Here is a 17,766-nt window from a genome sequence, read left to right as displayed (position 1 = left end):
ATTGATTGGAAAAGAACACTGGCAGGGGTGATGGCAGAGCAGCAACGACTGAAATTTCTGGAAGCAATTCAGAAGGCACAGAATATATAAATTCCAAAGAGGAAGAAGTATTCGAAAAGCAAGATGACACAACCATGGCTAACAAGAGAAAGTCAAAGCCAACATAAAAGCCAAAGAGTGGTCATATAATAGAGCAAAAATTTAGGGTGAAGTTAGAAGATTGAGAAGCTTTTAAAAACCAACAGAAGGCAACTAAAGAAGTCATTAAGGTAAAGATGGAATAAAAAAGTAAGCTCGTCAATAATATTAATGGAGATTCCAAAACTTTCTTCTGATAAATAAAGTATAAAAGAGAGGTGAGAGTGGATACTGGACCGCTGGAAAACAATGCTGGAGAGGTAGTAATGGCGGACAAACTGAATAAGTATTGTCAATCAGTCTTCACTCTGGAAGACACTAGCTGTATGGTGCAAGTTCCAAAGTGTCAGGGGTCAGAAGTATGTGAAGTTGCCATTACTAGGCAGAAGGTTCCTAGGAAATTGAAGAGCCACCTGAGCCAGATGGGGTTCTGAAAGTGATGGCTGAAGAGATTATGGAGGCATTAGTAATGATCTTTCAAGAAGCACTAGATTCTGGAATGGTTCTGGAGACCAGAAAATTGCAAATATCACTTCACTCTTCAAGAAGGGAGAGGAGCAGAAGAAAGGAAATTATAGGCCAGTTGGTCTGACCTCAGTGGTTGGGAAGATGTCGAAGTTGATTGTTAAGGATGTGGTTTTGGGGTACTTGGGGACACATGATAAAATAGGCTGTAATCAGCATGGTTTTCTGAAGGGAAAATCTTGCCTGCCATATCTGTTGGAAAGCCTTGAAGAAATAACACACAGGATAGACAAAGGTGAATCGGTGTACTTGGATTTTCAGAAGGTCTTTGACAAGATGCCACAAATGAGGCTGCTTAACAAGGGAAGAGCCCATGGTCTTACATTAAAGATTCTAGCATGGATAAACCAGTGGCTGAGTGGCAGGAGCAAAGAGTAGGAATAAAGGGAGACGTTTCTGCTTGGTGTTCCACAGGGGTCTGTTTTGATATTACTTCATTTACATTATAATTGATGGTTTTGTTGCAGTTTGTGGATGATATGAAGATAAGTGGGGGAGGGGGCAGATAGTTTTGTGGAAGTAGAGAGGATACAGAAGGACTTAGATTAGGAGAATGGACAAAGTGGCAGATGGAATATAGTGCCAGGAAGTGGATTGTCATGCACTCTGGTAGAAAAACTAAAAAGGTAGACTATTTTCTGAATGGAGAGATAATTCAAAAATCTGAGGCTCAAAGGGACTTCAGAGTCCTTGTGCAGGAATTCCTAAAGGTTACTTAGAATGTTTTGTCTTTGATGAGTAAAGCAAATGAGACACTAGCATTCATTTCAAGAGGCCCAGAACTTGAAAGCAAGGATGTAATGCTGAGGCTTTATAAAGCACTGGTGAGGCCTCATTGGAGTATTGTGAGCATTTTTGTATAGCCACCCCACCCCCCCCCCCAACCCCAGCAATCTCCTATACTTCAGGGAAGCTGTGCCTCTTCTCCTTGAAAAAGAGTATGGCAAAATGAGTTCTGATGGAGGTATTTAAAATTATGATGAATCTAAATAAATAGTCTCTGAGTACATTGGGAGAAGGAGAAAAGGTTAGAGGAGAAGGACTGATGGCATTTGACGAAAGAACCAAATAACAGGAAGAGAAAGAACCTTCTCATATTTACTGTGATTAATAATTGGATTGCAGTGCTGGTAGTGATTGCAGTGAGTGGAGGTAGACTGAATCATTGGAGCTTCATACACATCTCAAAGGAAAACATTTACAGAACTATGGGGAGAAGGTGGGCGAGTAGGATTATTAACAATAGGTTCTGCAGATGCTGGAAATCCAGGGCAACACACAAAAAATGCTGGAAGAACTTAGCAGGTCAGGCAGTGTCTACAGAGAGGAACAAACAGTCAACGTTTCAGGCCGAGACCCTTCATCAGGACTGGGGGGGGGGGGGGAGGTGGGGGAGGGGAAGGTCTACAAGCTGGCAAGTGATTGCCGAAACCAAGTGAAGGGGAAGGTGAGTGAATGGGGCAGCGGGGATGAAATAAGAAGTTGGGATGTGATAGCCGGAAGAGGTAAAGGTCTGAAAAAGAAGGAATCTGATTGGAGAGGAAAGAGGACCATGGGAGAAAGGGAAGGTGGAGGGGACCCAGGGTGGGGTGATAGGCAGGTGAGGAGAAGGGGTAAGAGTGGAACAGAAATAAGGAATGGAAAATGAAAGAAGGGGGAGAGTTGACAATCTTGCTTAGAGCTGACTCCAACTGCCCAATATTGTGGGCAAGCTATGTAGGCAGTGGAATGTGCGATGCTTGCTTGCTGCCTCCAGCACATCTTCAGATTATGCTGATTATTAACACACATGATGCATTTCATTGTGTGTTTTGATGTATATGTGATAAATAAATGAATCTAAATCCAAACCCGACAGGCTGAGGGACTTTGCAACTTTTCCGTGATTCTGTGAAGGCAGCTAGGAGCTCAGTGGGGAAATCTCCACCCAGATAGCAGTGAAACAGTGAAACTGGCATCCACGGGGTCTGAAAAGATGGAGTGTGGGTTTCACGGCAAATCAAAGTCAAATTAAATTTGTCATCAAAGTATGCATATCTCACAACCTTGTAGACAACCTTGAGATTCATTTTCTTGCGGGCATTGATAGGAAAGTAGAGAAATACAATAGAATCTACAAAAAGGCGATACATAAAGTAAGACTGACAACCAACATGCAAAAGAAGACAAAATTGTGCAGATAACGAAATAAAAAAATTAATACTGAGAACATGTCAGACACAATCTCTTTCAAGGACTCAATAACTTACAGAGCCATAGAAAACTCAACACAGAACCAGGCCCCTCATCCCAACTATTTCATGCTGAACCATTTAAATTGCCTAGGTTGATGGGACCAGACAGATTAAATGGTTAGGCATGGACTGGATGGGCCAAAGGGCTTGTTTCTGTGCTGCAGTTTTCTATGAGTCTATAAGGCTCCGGTAAAATGGCAGCACGCTCCATGTACAATCAAAGGTGCATTTGTTCATCTTATGCTTTAAGATCTCAAGTTCCTACTGGATATTAAGAACACGAAGTACTGTAGGACTCTTCCATCAGCGAGATGATCCACGTGATGGATTTGGTGCGTACCACTGCTGCATTATCGCCTGGACTTGGTGATAGTGTACCGTTGTGCCACCATGGCGCACGGTGCAAGTGATCGCATTAGGATTGCAAGACCCTGTTGGATGTCGGTAGCGTAGAATGCTGCAAGCTTTCTGCTGCCTGTGCACCGCCGGTACCCAAATGCAGCTGGGAACCCGTGGCAGCCAGCTGTTCATTAATGCCTCCCAGGTCAACACAAAACCAATGAGAGATAATGAACAGACAAAGGTCTTGGGTGCTTGAATCAGAGATTCAGAGGTGGCAGATGGCTGTCGGAACTGTAGGCTGACACCCATCACACAGTTGGGGGTGACATTCAGCGTTAATGCAACCCACTCATTTGCCTTACTGTGATCTCAAAGATTACAATTACTGCACAATTAAGAGATCGGTTTTTATTACAAAGGACCGTATGCCAATCCTCTGCATGCAGTCCCCCAGCCCTTTAAAGTACACTGCTGTGTTTGTGGAACAAATATCCAGGGAAGCATGCTTGTCTGTGTTAGGAAATGTCTACAAAGACATCAGCAGTCAGTTCTGAACAGTGCTATCTATTTCGCCCTCCACCCATGATCTCTGCATGGCTGTGCCCTGTCTGAATGACTCACAATGACCAAGTTAAATCATTGTCAGTACAACTACGCGGGCCGAAGAGAGGACAATCGTCCAGGTGCAGGTCACTGGGACTAGGCAGATTAATAATTCAGTATGGACTCGATGGGCCAAAGGGCCCCTTTCTTTGCTGTAGTGTTCTATGACTTTATGAAAACAAAAACAAAAAACTGCAGATGGTGTAAATTGGAAACTGTAATCAGATTCAGAATCAGAATAATTATCACTGACATATGTCATGAAATCTGTTCTTTTGTGGCAGCAGTACAGTGCACTATATAAAAATATACAATAAATTACAAGAAATAAACATTCAGTGGCCACTTTATGAACATCCTGGTAATTCAGATTTTTATCACAGTTTTTACATACAATTGTTGACAAAATACTGTGTAAAGGTGTTTTCGCCCACAGAAGTGCTGCTCACTGGATGTTTTTCATTTTTCACACCATTTTCTATAAATTCCAGAGACTCTGCATGAAAATCCCAGATCATCAGCACATTCTGAGATACTCAAACCACCCTGTCTGGCACCATCATTCCACTGTCAAAGTCACTTAGATCACAATTCTTCTCCATTCTGATGTTTGGTCTGCACAACAGCTCAACTTCTTGACCACGTCTGCATGCTTTCATGCATTGAGTTGCTGCCACATGATTGGCTGATTAGATATTTGCACTAACAAGCAGGTGTACAGGTGTACCTAATAAAGTGACCACTGAATGCAAAAAGAGAGCATTGTCTGTTCAGAAATCTGATGGTGAGGGAAGAAGCTGTTCCTAAAGCATCAAGTGTGTGTCTTCAGGCTCCTGTACCTCTCTCTGATGGTAGTAATGAGAAGAGGCCATGTACTGGGTGACAGGTGTCCTTAATGATGGATACCACCTTTTTGAGGCATTGCTTTTTGAAGATGCCCTCAATGGTAGGGAGGCTAGTACCCGTGATAGAGTTGGCTGAGTTTACAATCCTCTGCAGCTTACAAAATACAAAAATGTCAGAACATACACAGCTAAGGAAGTTTTGGAGTGATACAGAAGAGTGCAAAAGTCTTAGCCACCCATGCTGCGTACTGTATTTTTATGTGTTGCACTGCCATAAAGAAAAACAAAACAAATTTCATGACATATGTGAGTGATGATAAACCTGATCCTGATCTGGGTCTCTACTGTGGACTGAGAGTGGGAAGGGGGCAGGGAGAGGGCGATCATGGTTGGGAAAAGGGGAAGGGAGTGGGAAGCACCTGAGATGCATTCTATAATGATCAATAAACAAATTGTTTAGAATCAAATGACCTTGCTTGATGTCTCAGGCCTGGGTGTGTCTGCACTTGCGCCAACCCCCAGCCCTGGCATTCCATCTTTGCAACCTGTTTCACACCCATCCCTCGGCACGCCACGCCACCCTCCAACATCTTTTGCTCCTGCCAGGTTTACAAACTCGCTCACCACTCAACGTTGACAAATACAGTACTGTACAAAAGTCTTGGGCACCCATAGATACGTGCCTAAGACTTTTGCACAGCACCGTAAATGCACACAAATTGATCTGGCTTAGATATGAGTCTTGGTCAGCATGGGCCCATTGGGCCTATGAAATATTCAGGTCAAGACGTAGAGAGGGAAGCAAAGTTAAAGACTTTATTCATCCCTCCACAGATGGGAAACAAATTGGACTGCACAAATCTTACCATGCTCATCGTCCTTCTCTCACTCTCTCCATTTTCTTCCCGTCATCCTTTCACGATCCTACTAGCAGACTTCATCAACTCTGCAGTTATCGGTTTTGTCCCACTTTCAAATCTCTTACTAGCTCTTCCTTCAGTTAGTCCTGACGAAGGGTCTCAGCCCGAAACGTCGACTGTACCTCTTCTTAGAGATGCTGCCTGGCCTGCTGCGTTCACCAGCAACTTTGATGTGTGTTGCTTGAATTTCCAGCATCTGCAGAATTCCTCGTGTTTGCGGATTAGTAAGTTGTTGACGCCAAAAGCACGGCAACACTGGCAGGCTGCCCCCAGCACATCCTCGGACTGTGATGCATTTCACTGCATGTTTTGACATACAAGTGATAAATAAAGCTAATCTTTAGAGGATCTTCAAAGGATACAGTCCTCAGCGGCAAATTGGAGATGGAGAAGATGAGCAACTTTAAATTCCTCAGCATTATCATTTCAAAGAATCTGTCCTGGGCCCAGCACATATGTGCAATTACTGAGAAAGCACGGCAGCACCTCAACTTCCTTAGGAATTTCCAAAGATTCTGCATGGCATCTAAAACTTCGACAAACTTATAAAGATGTATGATGGAGATTATATTGACTGGCTGCATCACGACCTGGTATGGAAACACCAATACCCTTGAAATGAAAATTCTACAAAAAGAAGTAGATACAGCCCTCCCCATTATTGAGAGCATCTACACCCAGCATTGACACAGGAAAGCAGCATCCATCATCAGGGGCCCCCACCACCCAGGCCATGCTCTCTTCTTTCTGTTGCCATCAGGAAGAAGGTATAGGAGCCTCAGGACTCACACCTCCAGGTTCAGGAACGATAACTACCATCACGCAGGTGAGAAGAAGAGAATGGCTAATAGGGGAGCCAGAATGGGGAATGGGAAAAGAGAGAAGGGGGAGGGGGTTGTTCATTCCATTAGAAATTAGAAGTTGGCAATAAGGCAAGTTGTATATTGTTTTATATTCTTACAAGAAAAGTCAACATTTTGATTGCCTTCCGATGTGCCTCTTACACCAGCGAGAGGTTACTGTCGGACAATGACCGACGGTAACCAAGGATTACCAGTTAGAATGTTGCATTATGGTGCACTGCACCTGATTACTGCACGAATTGTGCCCATATTTTAAGATGTCTTTCATACGCGATGTTATTTTTAGAAAAGTCACCAATAGCAAGAGACCAGGGGAAATAAAATCTTGCAGAGAGAAAAATTCAAAACAGATATGTGTCTCTACCACAGTGAAGCATCCGTTTTACCAACACAGTCTTTTTAAGGAGCAGAACGGTGTGGATTAAAAAAGGGTTTATTTATAATTAAATATACAGACTAAAGTGCCATTGAAAGTTGGCTTTCAATCGTTTTTGTGAAAGTATCCCAAGCCCCTCTGAACACATCTGCATCTCTGTACAATATTCCTGCAATTCTAAACTCATCTTCACTGCATTTCGGATAACTAAATATTAGTGGTCACACCTTGTAGTCCATTGCCAGAACAATCAGTAATTTTTGTACACCAGTGTAATTAAATTTCCAGTAATTTCAGAGACAGCCACCATGAGTAAAATAGTAAATTAAGTGAATCAGAATTTGAATTAAGAAAGGTTAGGAGAGTGGTGGTAATTTTGTGCCACACCCTTAATGCACGAACAAATGGTCTGATAAGGGAAGGGCGCAGGATAAAACTCCAGTTAATCTCTGTCCTGGACTGTTGTAAAGGTAATCGGGCTGGCAGGTGCAACCATTCAATCCCATTCATACTGTGGGTGAAAATGGCACCTATCTCTTTCCCTATCCATATTTTATACAAGTGCCACCTGTCTCACACCTCTCCTGCTGAGCCGCATCCTTGCTAATCCTAACATCCTTGGCTTCCGGAGGGAGAATGAGGGGGGCGGTAGGGGTGGGGTGATGTGAGGGGGGGTGAGCATGTGTGGGGTGAAAAAGAGGAGGGTGGGGAGGGAGAGAGAGGAGGGTGCAAGACAGATATCTATCACATCTATCGCTCCCCATCTTTCACTCTCTCTCTCACTCACATACAGGTATATCTTTCACCACCTATCTATCCCCCAGACAGCAATGCTGAGATATCCAGCTCGGAACCCTGCTGTAATACATCATTATCTTGTGTCACAGCAGATGAAAAGCGCTGGCTTTTGAATTTGCACATGCACTTTCTTCAAACCCCACCCCTCTCACAGCACATCCCTGCATCTTGCTACCCTAGCAACAGCCAGACATGAAGCCAATCAGATCCTGGTTGCTTGTTGAGCACCAGCGAGAGGTTACTGTCGGACAATGACCGACGGTAACCAAGGATTACCAGTTAGAACGTTGCATTATGGTGCACTGCACCTGATTGCTGCACAAATTGTGCCCATATTTTAAGATGTCTTTCATACGCGATGTTATTTTTAGAAAAGTCACTAATAGCAAGAGACTAGGGGAAATAAAATCTTGCAGGGAGAAAAATTCAAAACAGATATCTGTCTCTACCACAGTAAATCATCCGTTTTACCAACACAGTCTTTTTAAGGAGCAGAACGGTGTGGATTAAAAAAAAAGGTTTATTTATAATTAAATATACAGACTAAAGTGCCATTCTTTATTAATCACTAGCTTGGTCTCAGCTGCAGGAAAGGTTTAATCAGGAATATTTTCATGTTTGAGTGACTTTAGCTACAAAAATAGAACCATTCTCTTAGAACAGAGAAGTGTCAAAGGCCTTGAGATAAAGAAAGCAGAAAGCCTGCTCTCACTGGGGAGAAATAAAATAAAAGATCTTTGATTCGAGATCCTGAGGAGAAACAAGACTGACTGGGGCCACATTCTGAACCCAGTTCATCTATCGATGATTAGGGTTCAATTCCTGCTGCTGTCCGCAAGGAGTTTTGTACGTTCTCCCATGATCATGTGGGCTTCCACCAGATGCTCCAATTTCCTCCCACGTTCTTAAGACAGACTAGCGGCAACACTCGCGGGCTGCCCAGTACTATCTTTAATGATACGATTTGATGCAAACAATACATTTCACTGTATGTATCGATGTACCTGTGACAGACAGGGGAACAGCAAAGGAGAAGAGGCTGTTTCAGAAACAGGTCTTCTCCTCCACCATCACATTTCTGAAGAAACAATGAACACCATATCTCTATTTTTCCTATTGTTACACTACTTATTTAATTTTTACTATATACACTTCTTATTGTAATTGATAGAATTTAGTCTCTTATTATTATGTATTGTAACATACTGCTGAGTGGGCACGTGGCCAAGTGGTTAAGACATTGGACTAGCGACCTGAAGGTCGTGAGTTTGAGCCCCAGCAGAGGGAATGTGTTGTGTCCTTGAGCAAGGCACTTAATCACACATTGTTCTGCGACGTCACTGGTGCCAAGCTGTATGTGTCCTAATAAAGAGGGTAAACAGTCGATATTTTGGGCCAAGACATTTCATCAGGACACTGATGAAGCCCTGATGAATGGTCTCAACCTGAAACGTCGACTGTTTACTCTTCTCCATAGATGCTGCCTGGCCTGCTGAGTTCCTCCTACACTCCGTGTGCATTACTCACTGGATGTTTCTTTTTTGTTTTTTGCACCATTCTCTGTGAATTCCAGAGACTATTGTGTGTGAAAATCCCAGGAGATCAGTGGTTTCTGAGATACTGAGTCAATTAGATCACATTTCTTCCCCATTCTGATGTTTAGTCTGAACAAGACCATAGACCATAAGACAAAGGAGCAGAGGTCAGCCATTCCACCCACTGAGTCTGCTCCACCATTTTATCATGAGCTGATCCATTCTCCCATTTAGTCCCACTCCCCCGCCTTCTCACCATAACCTTTGATGCCCTGGCTACTCAGATACCTATTAATCTCTGCCTTAAATACACCCATCGACTTGGCCTCCACTGCTGCCCGTGGCAACAAATTCCATAGATTCACCACCTTCTGACCAAAAAAATTTCTTCACATTTCTGTTCTGAATGGGGACCCTTCAATCCTTAAGTCATGCCCTCTCGTACTAGACTCCCCCATCATGGGAAACAACTTTGCCACATCCACTCTGTCCATGCCTTTCAACATTCGAAATGTTTCTATGAGGTATCCACTCATTCTTCTAAACAACTGTGCCTCTGAACCAGAACTGCATGTTTTTTCTGCATTGAGTTGCTCCCACATGATTGGCTGATTAGATATTTGTATTAATAAGCAGGCATACAGGTGTACTTAATAAAGCGACCACTCAGTGTAAGTGCATAAAATTATGAGCGTCTTAGACAGAACAAATAGGAAGAACCTATCTTAGTAGAAAGATCAAAAACCTGGAGACGAGAGTTTAGCAGAGGTGGGGTTCTGGAAATCACTGCCTGGAAGAGTGTTAGAGGCAGAGATCCTGAACACATCTACTTGAAAAGCTATGCTCTGCAAGGCTATGTGGCAAGAGGGGACTAAGAGGAGATTGAGCTGCCAGCAGAAGTGGTCGATTGCAACATTTAGATCATGAGACAGAGGAGCAAGATTAGGTGGTTCAATTCATTTGCATTTCATCATGACTGATTTAGTTTTCTTTTCAACTCCATTCTCCTCATCGCTATTGAAACCCTTACTAATTAGGAACCTATCAACCTCTGCTTTAAACAAACCCAATGACTTGGCCTCCACAGCCATCCGGGGCAATGAAGTCCACGCTCTGGCTAAACCATCCCCCTCACCTCTGTTGTAAAGGGACATCCTTGTATTCTAAGGCTGTGTCGCCTATTCCTAGAACTGATGGGTCCATGGACCCCAGGGTGGAAACCCCTGTAGATTCTGCCACTGTTGGAAACGTCCTCTCAACATCCACTCTCTCTAAGCTGTTCAATATTCAGTAGGTCTAAGAGAAGCTTGGATCAGAATATGGATGAGAGAGGAATGGAAGGATATGGTCCGGTTGCAGGTAGCTGGGACTAGGTGAGTTTCTTAAATGCCCCTAATGTATCTACGTTTACCACCACCCTGACAGAGTGTTCCATACACCCATCACCCTCTGTGCAATAAAAACTTACCTCTGACATCCTCCTGTACTTTCCACCAATCATCTTAAAATTACTCGCCTCATATTAATTACATCCACCCTGGTAAGAAGTCTCTGGCTGTCCACTAGGACTAGTGGGCACCATGGTTGGCATGGACTAGTTGACCGAAGGGCCTGTGTATGTGCTGTATTGTTCTGGGACTCTAATAGAGATCCAAAAATATACGTAGAGGAGGATTGCATAAGACATCACATCTGATAGGCTCGGGAGATGCTTCTGAGTACTAAGGGTATGCTGCAAGCCTCTCCCAGCACATCGTGGGGTTGTGTTGGTTTGTGAGGCAAATAACACATGTATGATCCAATGTACGTGTGACAGATAAATCTGAATCAATGTTTTAGGGAGGGGTGTATAACATTAGATACATACTGGACAGCCACTCATCATCAGTTGAGAAAGGGGTAGGAATCTCTTGGCCAACATTCCTTCTGCCCTCTGTCACATCCTATTTAGCTGTAATCATCCAGCCTGATTGCCCCACTGATCTGAGAAGTTTCTGGAAGGCACACAGGGAATTACGAAGTAAATGCAAATGACGTCAACAGCAGTCCTATCGTTGGGAGACGTGTGGGAGTTTCAGCCATGATAGCAGTACATGTATGATCAAGCTTTAGCATATTTTTATTGGGTAAATCAGTTTATCAGTGTTAAATGTGTTGAGACACTGGGTAGTTTTTGTTTTACATACCATTCAGATAGTTTCATCATATCAATGAATTGAGTGAGTACATGGGAAAATAATACCAGAATTCAGGATAAAGTAGTTACAGAGAAAAGGCATACAAGCAAACAGTAGGGTTCAAGGCCATGGTGAGGTGGATCATGAGTACAAGAAATCTGTTTAATAGTCTTACAACAACAGGGTCGAAATTCTCCTTGAGCCTGGTCGTATGAAGAGACATGACTCTCATAACATTAACACAGTGTCTTGTCTATGTGCACAATTTAACATTAACAGATAATATTAACATAAAATACCCTAATAATTAAAGACCCCACCTACCCTGAACATTCTTTATTTCACCCCCTCCCATCAGCCTGAAAGCATGTACTACCAGGCTTAAAGACAGCTGCTACCCCACTGTTACTCGACTCTCGAAAGGCCCTCTTGAACGATTAGATTGGCCTCACAATCTATGACCTTATTGTTTACCTGCACTGCATTTTCGCAAGCTGTTACACTTTGTTGTGCATTGTTATTGTTTTCCCTTGTTCAATGCACTGTGTAATGATTTGACCTCTACATCAAAATGCATGACAAGATTTTCACTGTATCTTGGCAATAGTAAACCAATGCCAAAAATCAGAATGTGCACACTATACCATGAATGGAAAATGATGTCATAAACACAAGAAATTCAGCAGATGCTAGGAATCCAGAATAACACACACAACATGCTGCCTCTCAAAGTCTAACACTACGTCATAGTCATATTTTATTAATCCCGGGGGAAATTGGTTTTCATTACAGTTGCCCCATAAATAATTAAATAGTAATAAAACCATAAACAGTTAAATAGTAATATGTAAATTATGCCAGGAAATAAGTCCAGGACCAGCCTATTGGCTCAGGGTGTCTGACCCTCCAAGGGAGGAGTTGTAAAGTTTGATGGCCACAGGCAGGAATGACTTCCTATGACGCTCTGTGCTGCATCTCGGTGGAATGAGTCTCTGGCTGAATGTACTCCTGTGCCCAACCAGTACATTATGTAGTGGATGGGAGACATTGTCCAAGATGGCATGCAACTTGGATAGCATCCTCTTTTCAGACACCACTGTCAGAGAGACCAGTTCCATCCCCACAACATCACTGGCCTTACGAATGAGTTTGTTGATTTTGTTGGTGTCTGCTACCCTCAGCCTGCTGCCCCAGCACACAACAGCAAACATGATCGCACTGGCCATGATAGGCTCGTAGAACATCCTCAGCATCGTCCGGCAGATGTTAAAGGACCTCAGTCTCCTCAGGAAATAGAGACGGCTCTGACCCTTCTTGTCCCCATGGTAAAAGGTGAAAAAGGGTAAGGCCAGCCAACAGGGCTCTGGTGAAGCTGTATAGGCCAATCCCCTGTACGGTGATACAGTGGATTACAAAAACATTAATGAATTCCAACCATGACATCGACTTTTGATGATGGAGACAGAAGGCTATCAATGGCCTCTGCTCCACAGGAGCTAAGGGGCCAAGGAAAAGAAGAAGACACACACAAGCTGTTGGAGGAACTCAGCAGGTCATGCAACATCATGAAGAGGAATAAAGAAACAACATTTTGGGCCAAAACTCCCATCAGATGTACACACTATAAAATTAACAAAGAATTATATCAGTTGTTCACACTAAAATGTTAACAGATCTTTACTATCGTGTGCACCGAGCATCTCAGTGGCAGTGCTGTTCCCTCACTGCCCACGGCCCCCCTCACACTCTTACCTTTTTTCCTCCACCACGGACCCTCGGAGACCGAGTAGGACAGGTCCTTGAACTCAATGGTGACGGCAAGTCGCTTGGGCAGGTAGGAGAAGCGGTGGGGCTCCATCACCTTGTTCTCCACTTTCTTCAAGTGTGCCTGGAAGAGGGGATCCTGCCCGGCAGCCACCCCGTTCGAGACCACCTCGTCAACGGAAACGCAAACAGACTTGGGGTCTGCCATGCCTGCTAGAACGGCAAAGTTGTGGGCATACTCAATAAATCTAGTAACCATAATAGCACCAATGAAAAACTGCAACTACAGGGGAGACACCACTGTGCAAAAGACACCAAACAGTGCAAATACAAAAGGAAGGAAAAAATAAATAATAATAATAATAATAATCATTTGTATGTTAAATTTAAAATGGCTTCTTTGTTACATTAATCTTTTAAACTGCTGCGTACGTGGATTAAAATGGCTTCTATATTATGTTAAGTGCTGAGAAAGTCTGCAGCTGGACATTTGCCTGGGTTAGAACAGACAGCAGGATGCTATTAGCCAATGGGTGTTCATGTTATTCTTTCTTGGGGTGATAATGCTGTCTCATATGAATGGGAACGAGGGTTTTTGGCGGGGAGTCGGACGAGAGACGGGGAGTCCGACGAGAGATGGGGAGTCGGACGAGAGACGGGGAGGACGACGGACGTGCGGAAAGGCTCCAGTCGATTACTCCGGGCGGTCCCGAAGAACTTGCTGAGCTCCAACTTGTGCACGAAGAACTTGAACTTTGATAAGTCTGATGCCTTTTCCATTCCTTCTTTTTCTGTATCGAACTGATATTAATTTCATAGACTTAGTAATATCTATAAAGTGTACTTGGTAAAACATACTGTGTGTGCTGGCTGATGATTGATGTTTGGGATTGATTTGGGTGGCAGTGGTACACCAACCGACCCAGCGGGAAACGTTCAGGCCGGTGCCGGGCAGGATTTCCCCTAGACATATACGAGCCAATATAGCGGAGCGTTACACCATAAATAAATAAGAAAAAAATATCAAGAACATGAGATGAAGAGACCTTGAATGTTAAGATAGGTTCTGAAAAAATTTCAGTAATGGGGGCAGCTGAAGTTGAGTGAAGTTTTCTCCTTTGGTTCAAGAGCCTGATGGTTGTGGGGTAATAACTGTTCCTGAACCTGATTATGTGACTCCTGAGGTTCCTGTACCAACTTCCTGATGGCAGCAGTGAAAAGAGAGCGTGACCCACATGCTGGGGGTCCCTGATTAGGTATACAGTTCTCCTGCGAACAAGTTCCAATTAGATGCTCTGAATAGTGGGAGGACTTTACTGAATTGGACCAGGCCTTATCCATTACTTATTATAGGATTTTCCCCATCTGAGGGAATTGGTATTTCCGTACCAGGCTTTGGTACAGCCAATCAATATACTCTCCACCACGTATCTATAGAAGTTTGTCAAAGTTTTAGATGTCATGCCAAATCTTTGCACACTCTCTAAAGAAGCAAAGGAACTGTCATGTTTTCCTCATAATGGAACTTGCATGCTGGACCCAGGTCACATCCTCTGAAATGATAACACAAGGAATTTAAAGTTACTGCCTCTCTCCACCTCTGATTCCCCAATGAGGACTGGCTCATGGACTTCCGATTTCCTCCCCCTGAAGTCAATAATCAGCTCCTTGGTTTTACTGACATTGAGTGAGAAGTTATTGCTGTGGTACCACTCACCCAGATTTTCAATCTCCCTCCTATATGCTGTTTCACCACCACCCTTGATTTGGCCAATGGCAATCCGCCTGGAAGAGGGGATTGTGCCAGGCAGCCGCCCTGTTCAACACCAGCTCACTGACCGAGAAACGAATATAAATGCAATGTCCTGAAAGGTCTCAGCCCAAAATGCCAACTGTCTTTTTCTTTTCCATTGATGCTGCCTGGCCTGCTGGGTTCCTCCAGCATTTTGTATGTCTTGATCAAATTTAAGTATGGCATTGGAGCTGTGCATAGCCTCAAAGTCTTAAGTATAGAGCAGGGGTCTGAACACAAGGCCTTGCAGACACACTGTACTGATGGAGAATGTGGATGAGATTTTGTTATCCATCTAAACTGTCTACAGATCTGCAAGTCTGTCTGGAAATCAAGGATCCAGTTGCACAAGGAGGTACTGAGGCTAAGGTCTTGAAGCTTATTGATTAGTTTTGAGTATTAGTATTGAATGCCAAGCTGTAGTCAATGAAAAGCATCCCAATGTATTCATCTTCACTGTCCAGGTGTTCCAGGGTTGAGTGAAGGACGAACGAAATGGCATCTGTTGGTGACCTGTTGTGATGAAGGCAAATTGGAGCAGATCTAAGTTGCTTCTTAGGCAGGAGTTGGTAGGTTTCATCACCAACCTCTCAAAGCATTTCATCATACAGGATGTAATTGCTACTGGATGATTGTCATTGATGGGGGCTACCATGGTCTTCATAGACACCCTGACAATCCAATCCATCCACCTGGCCAACTGGAGATCCAAGGTAACACAAACAACATGCTGGAGAAACTTAGCAGGTCAGACAGCATCTATGGATCACCTAAAGATCCAACATTTTGGGCTGAGCCCCTTTTCAGATTTTCACATTATAATTTTAATGGGATCATCATCATCATCACGTTCACTGAGTATCTCAGGTGCAGTTCAGGGACCACCTCATTGACCAAAATGCAAACAGTCTTGAGGTCCTTCTAAAATGGCAAAGGGACCTTCCATTGGAATTATTTATCAAAGGGGTGAAGGATTTTGTTTTGACCTCTTGACTCAGGTAATGATTCAATTCGTCCAACATTATGAAACTGGCCCAATGACCTATCAAGTCGTGTCCATTTACACTAATCCCATGTTCTCCCTCCCATCAACTTCACTCTCCCCACCACCTAGATTTTGCCACTCAGCAACACAGGAGGGCTAATTTACAATGGTGGCTGGCCTGTCAGCACACACCTCCTTGCCACATGGAAGGGCAAAAAAAGTACAGAGCAGAGGTGAAGGCAAGAGTTTTTTTATACCCACAGACAGTGGTGGGTACCTGGAATGTACTGCATGGGGTGGTGGTAGAGACAGATACATTTCGGGACTTTTAAGAGACGTTTAGATGGGCACATGAATGTGAGAAAAACGGAGTGACACGGGTTGTGTAGGCAAAAGAGATTAGTCTAGTTAGCCATTTGATTACTAATCTTCAATATTGTGGGCCGAAGAGCTGTTCTTGTACTCTATGTTCAAAAGGATTGAGCTTTTTGTCACTAGTATCCACGGTGTTCATTGCTCCATCACATTTGCCTCTAAACCTCTATAAAGACTTCAATAACAAAAAAAACATATATATCATTAAATATTGTTTTGCAATGTTGCGCCCCATTAAATAATTACTGTAAACATTACGACACCGTCAATAACGTTTTTTTTTGGATTCCTCAATTCTGCGATTAAAAATGCAACAAAAATTCCCTCCTGGCGACTCCTAAGCAAACAAGAGCGAGGTTACTGTCGGTCAAATCAAACCCAGTGAACGAGAGGGATAGAGAAGCGTCGGATCGCTTAACCCGCTCCCAATAATCAGAACGATTTTAACAAATCCAGCTGATTATTCGTTTCTGTTCAATGCACCATTAAGAATATAAATCTAAAAACTAGTGATCCCGAGTGCATAATAATAATTCAAAAACTGGAATGCAACAACTTAATGGTGTTAATTTTTAACAAAGCATTGTTAATTTTATCTATTAGTAGGGGTGCCTGCACTAATGAGAAACTCTTTTCAATTCATAATAATTAATATATTGCAATATATAATTTTATTATTACAGTTGTTTTCGTTAGAAACTTTATCAATAGACGATACCGACTCGATCTACAATAGGGTTATTCGGTACTAATTAAACGCTGTCTCATCGATGCGTCACGTAATAAAAAGTGTCCTTTGCTAAATTTGCAAACCTTGCCAACCCTTCAATCGGCTACCTCCTTATTCTACATTACGCTAAGCGAGAGCTTGAGAAATTGTAAAACTCACCCATAGCCTGTTCAGAACCGACTGCAGTTTATTGAAGCGCAGTTGAAGTATTTTTAGCAGTTGATTGCAATTTGGTTAAACGATAACGTTTGGGGTGGCGGGGGCGGGGGAGGAAAACAATGCGCGTTTGCTCCAATGTCAGCAGAATTCGGGATGCAGGAACTCCGAGGTGGTAATGGTACCACAGAGGCTAAACATAGCAATCTCTCTCCAAGTCTGTTTACCCTCTGCAGCTGCCGGCAGTTTCCATCTGCTTTAACCAATCACCAGCTTCGAGAGGCGGAGACAAACATCCCAGACTGATATCCCCCTCTCCCCCACGTCATCCCGGACTGATATCCTCCTCTCCCCCACGTCATCCCGGACTGATATCCCCCTCTCCCCCACGTCATCCCGGACTGATATCCTCCTGTCCCCCACGACATCCCGGACTGATATCCTCCTCTCCCCCACGTCATCCCGGACTGATATCCCCCTCTCCCCCACGTCATCCCGGACTGATATCCTCCTGTCCCCCACGACATCCCGGACTGATATCCCCCTCTCCCCCACGTCATCCCGGACTGATATCCCCCTCTCCCCCACGTCATCCTGGACTGATATCC

General features: G+C 43.5%; 1 protein-coding gene across 3 annotated transcripts in view; it reads right to left on the bottom strand.

Annotated features, from left to right (window-relative positions):
• abcg1 (ATP-binding cassette, sub-family G (WHITE), member 1) overlaps positions 1 to 17,322 on the bottom strand; it is a 76,990-nt gene extending 59,668 nt beyond the window's left edge. The window contains exons 1-2 of one of the 3 annotated variants that reach the window (XM_063050275.1): positions 17,162 to 17,322; positions 13,109 to 13,333 (exon numbers count right to left, since the gene is read on the bottom strand). In XM_063050275.1, coding sequence (XP_062906345.1) covers positions 13,109 to 13,333; positions 17,162 to 17,165 — 229 coding nt within the window. In that variant the 5' untranslated portion in view covers positions 17,166 to 17,322. Of the gene's footprint in view, positions 1 to 3,237; positions 3,307 to 13,108; positions 13,334 to 17,161 lie in introns of those variants that run through there. The other 2 variants (XM_063050276.1, XM_063050277.1) reach the window with 2 other exon arrangements.
• Positions 17,323 to 17,766: the final 444 nt, after the last annotated feature.

Source organism: Mobula hypostoma, chromosome 6, assembly GCF_963921235.1.
Source record: "Mobula hypostoma chromosome 6, sMobHyp1.1, whole genome shotgun sequence".
Classification (NCBI taxonomy): domain Eukaryota; kingdom Metazoa; phylum Chordata; class Chondrichthyes; order Myliobatiformes; family Myliobatidae; genus Mobula; species Mobula hypostoma.
The sequence above is the reverse complement of the archived record's forward strand: the minus strand, read 5'-3'. Positions and strand labels throughout refer to the sequence as shown.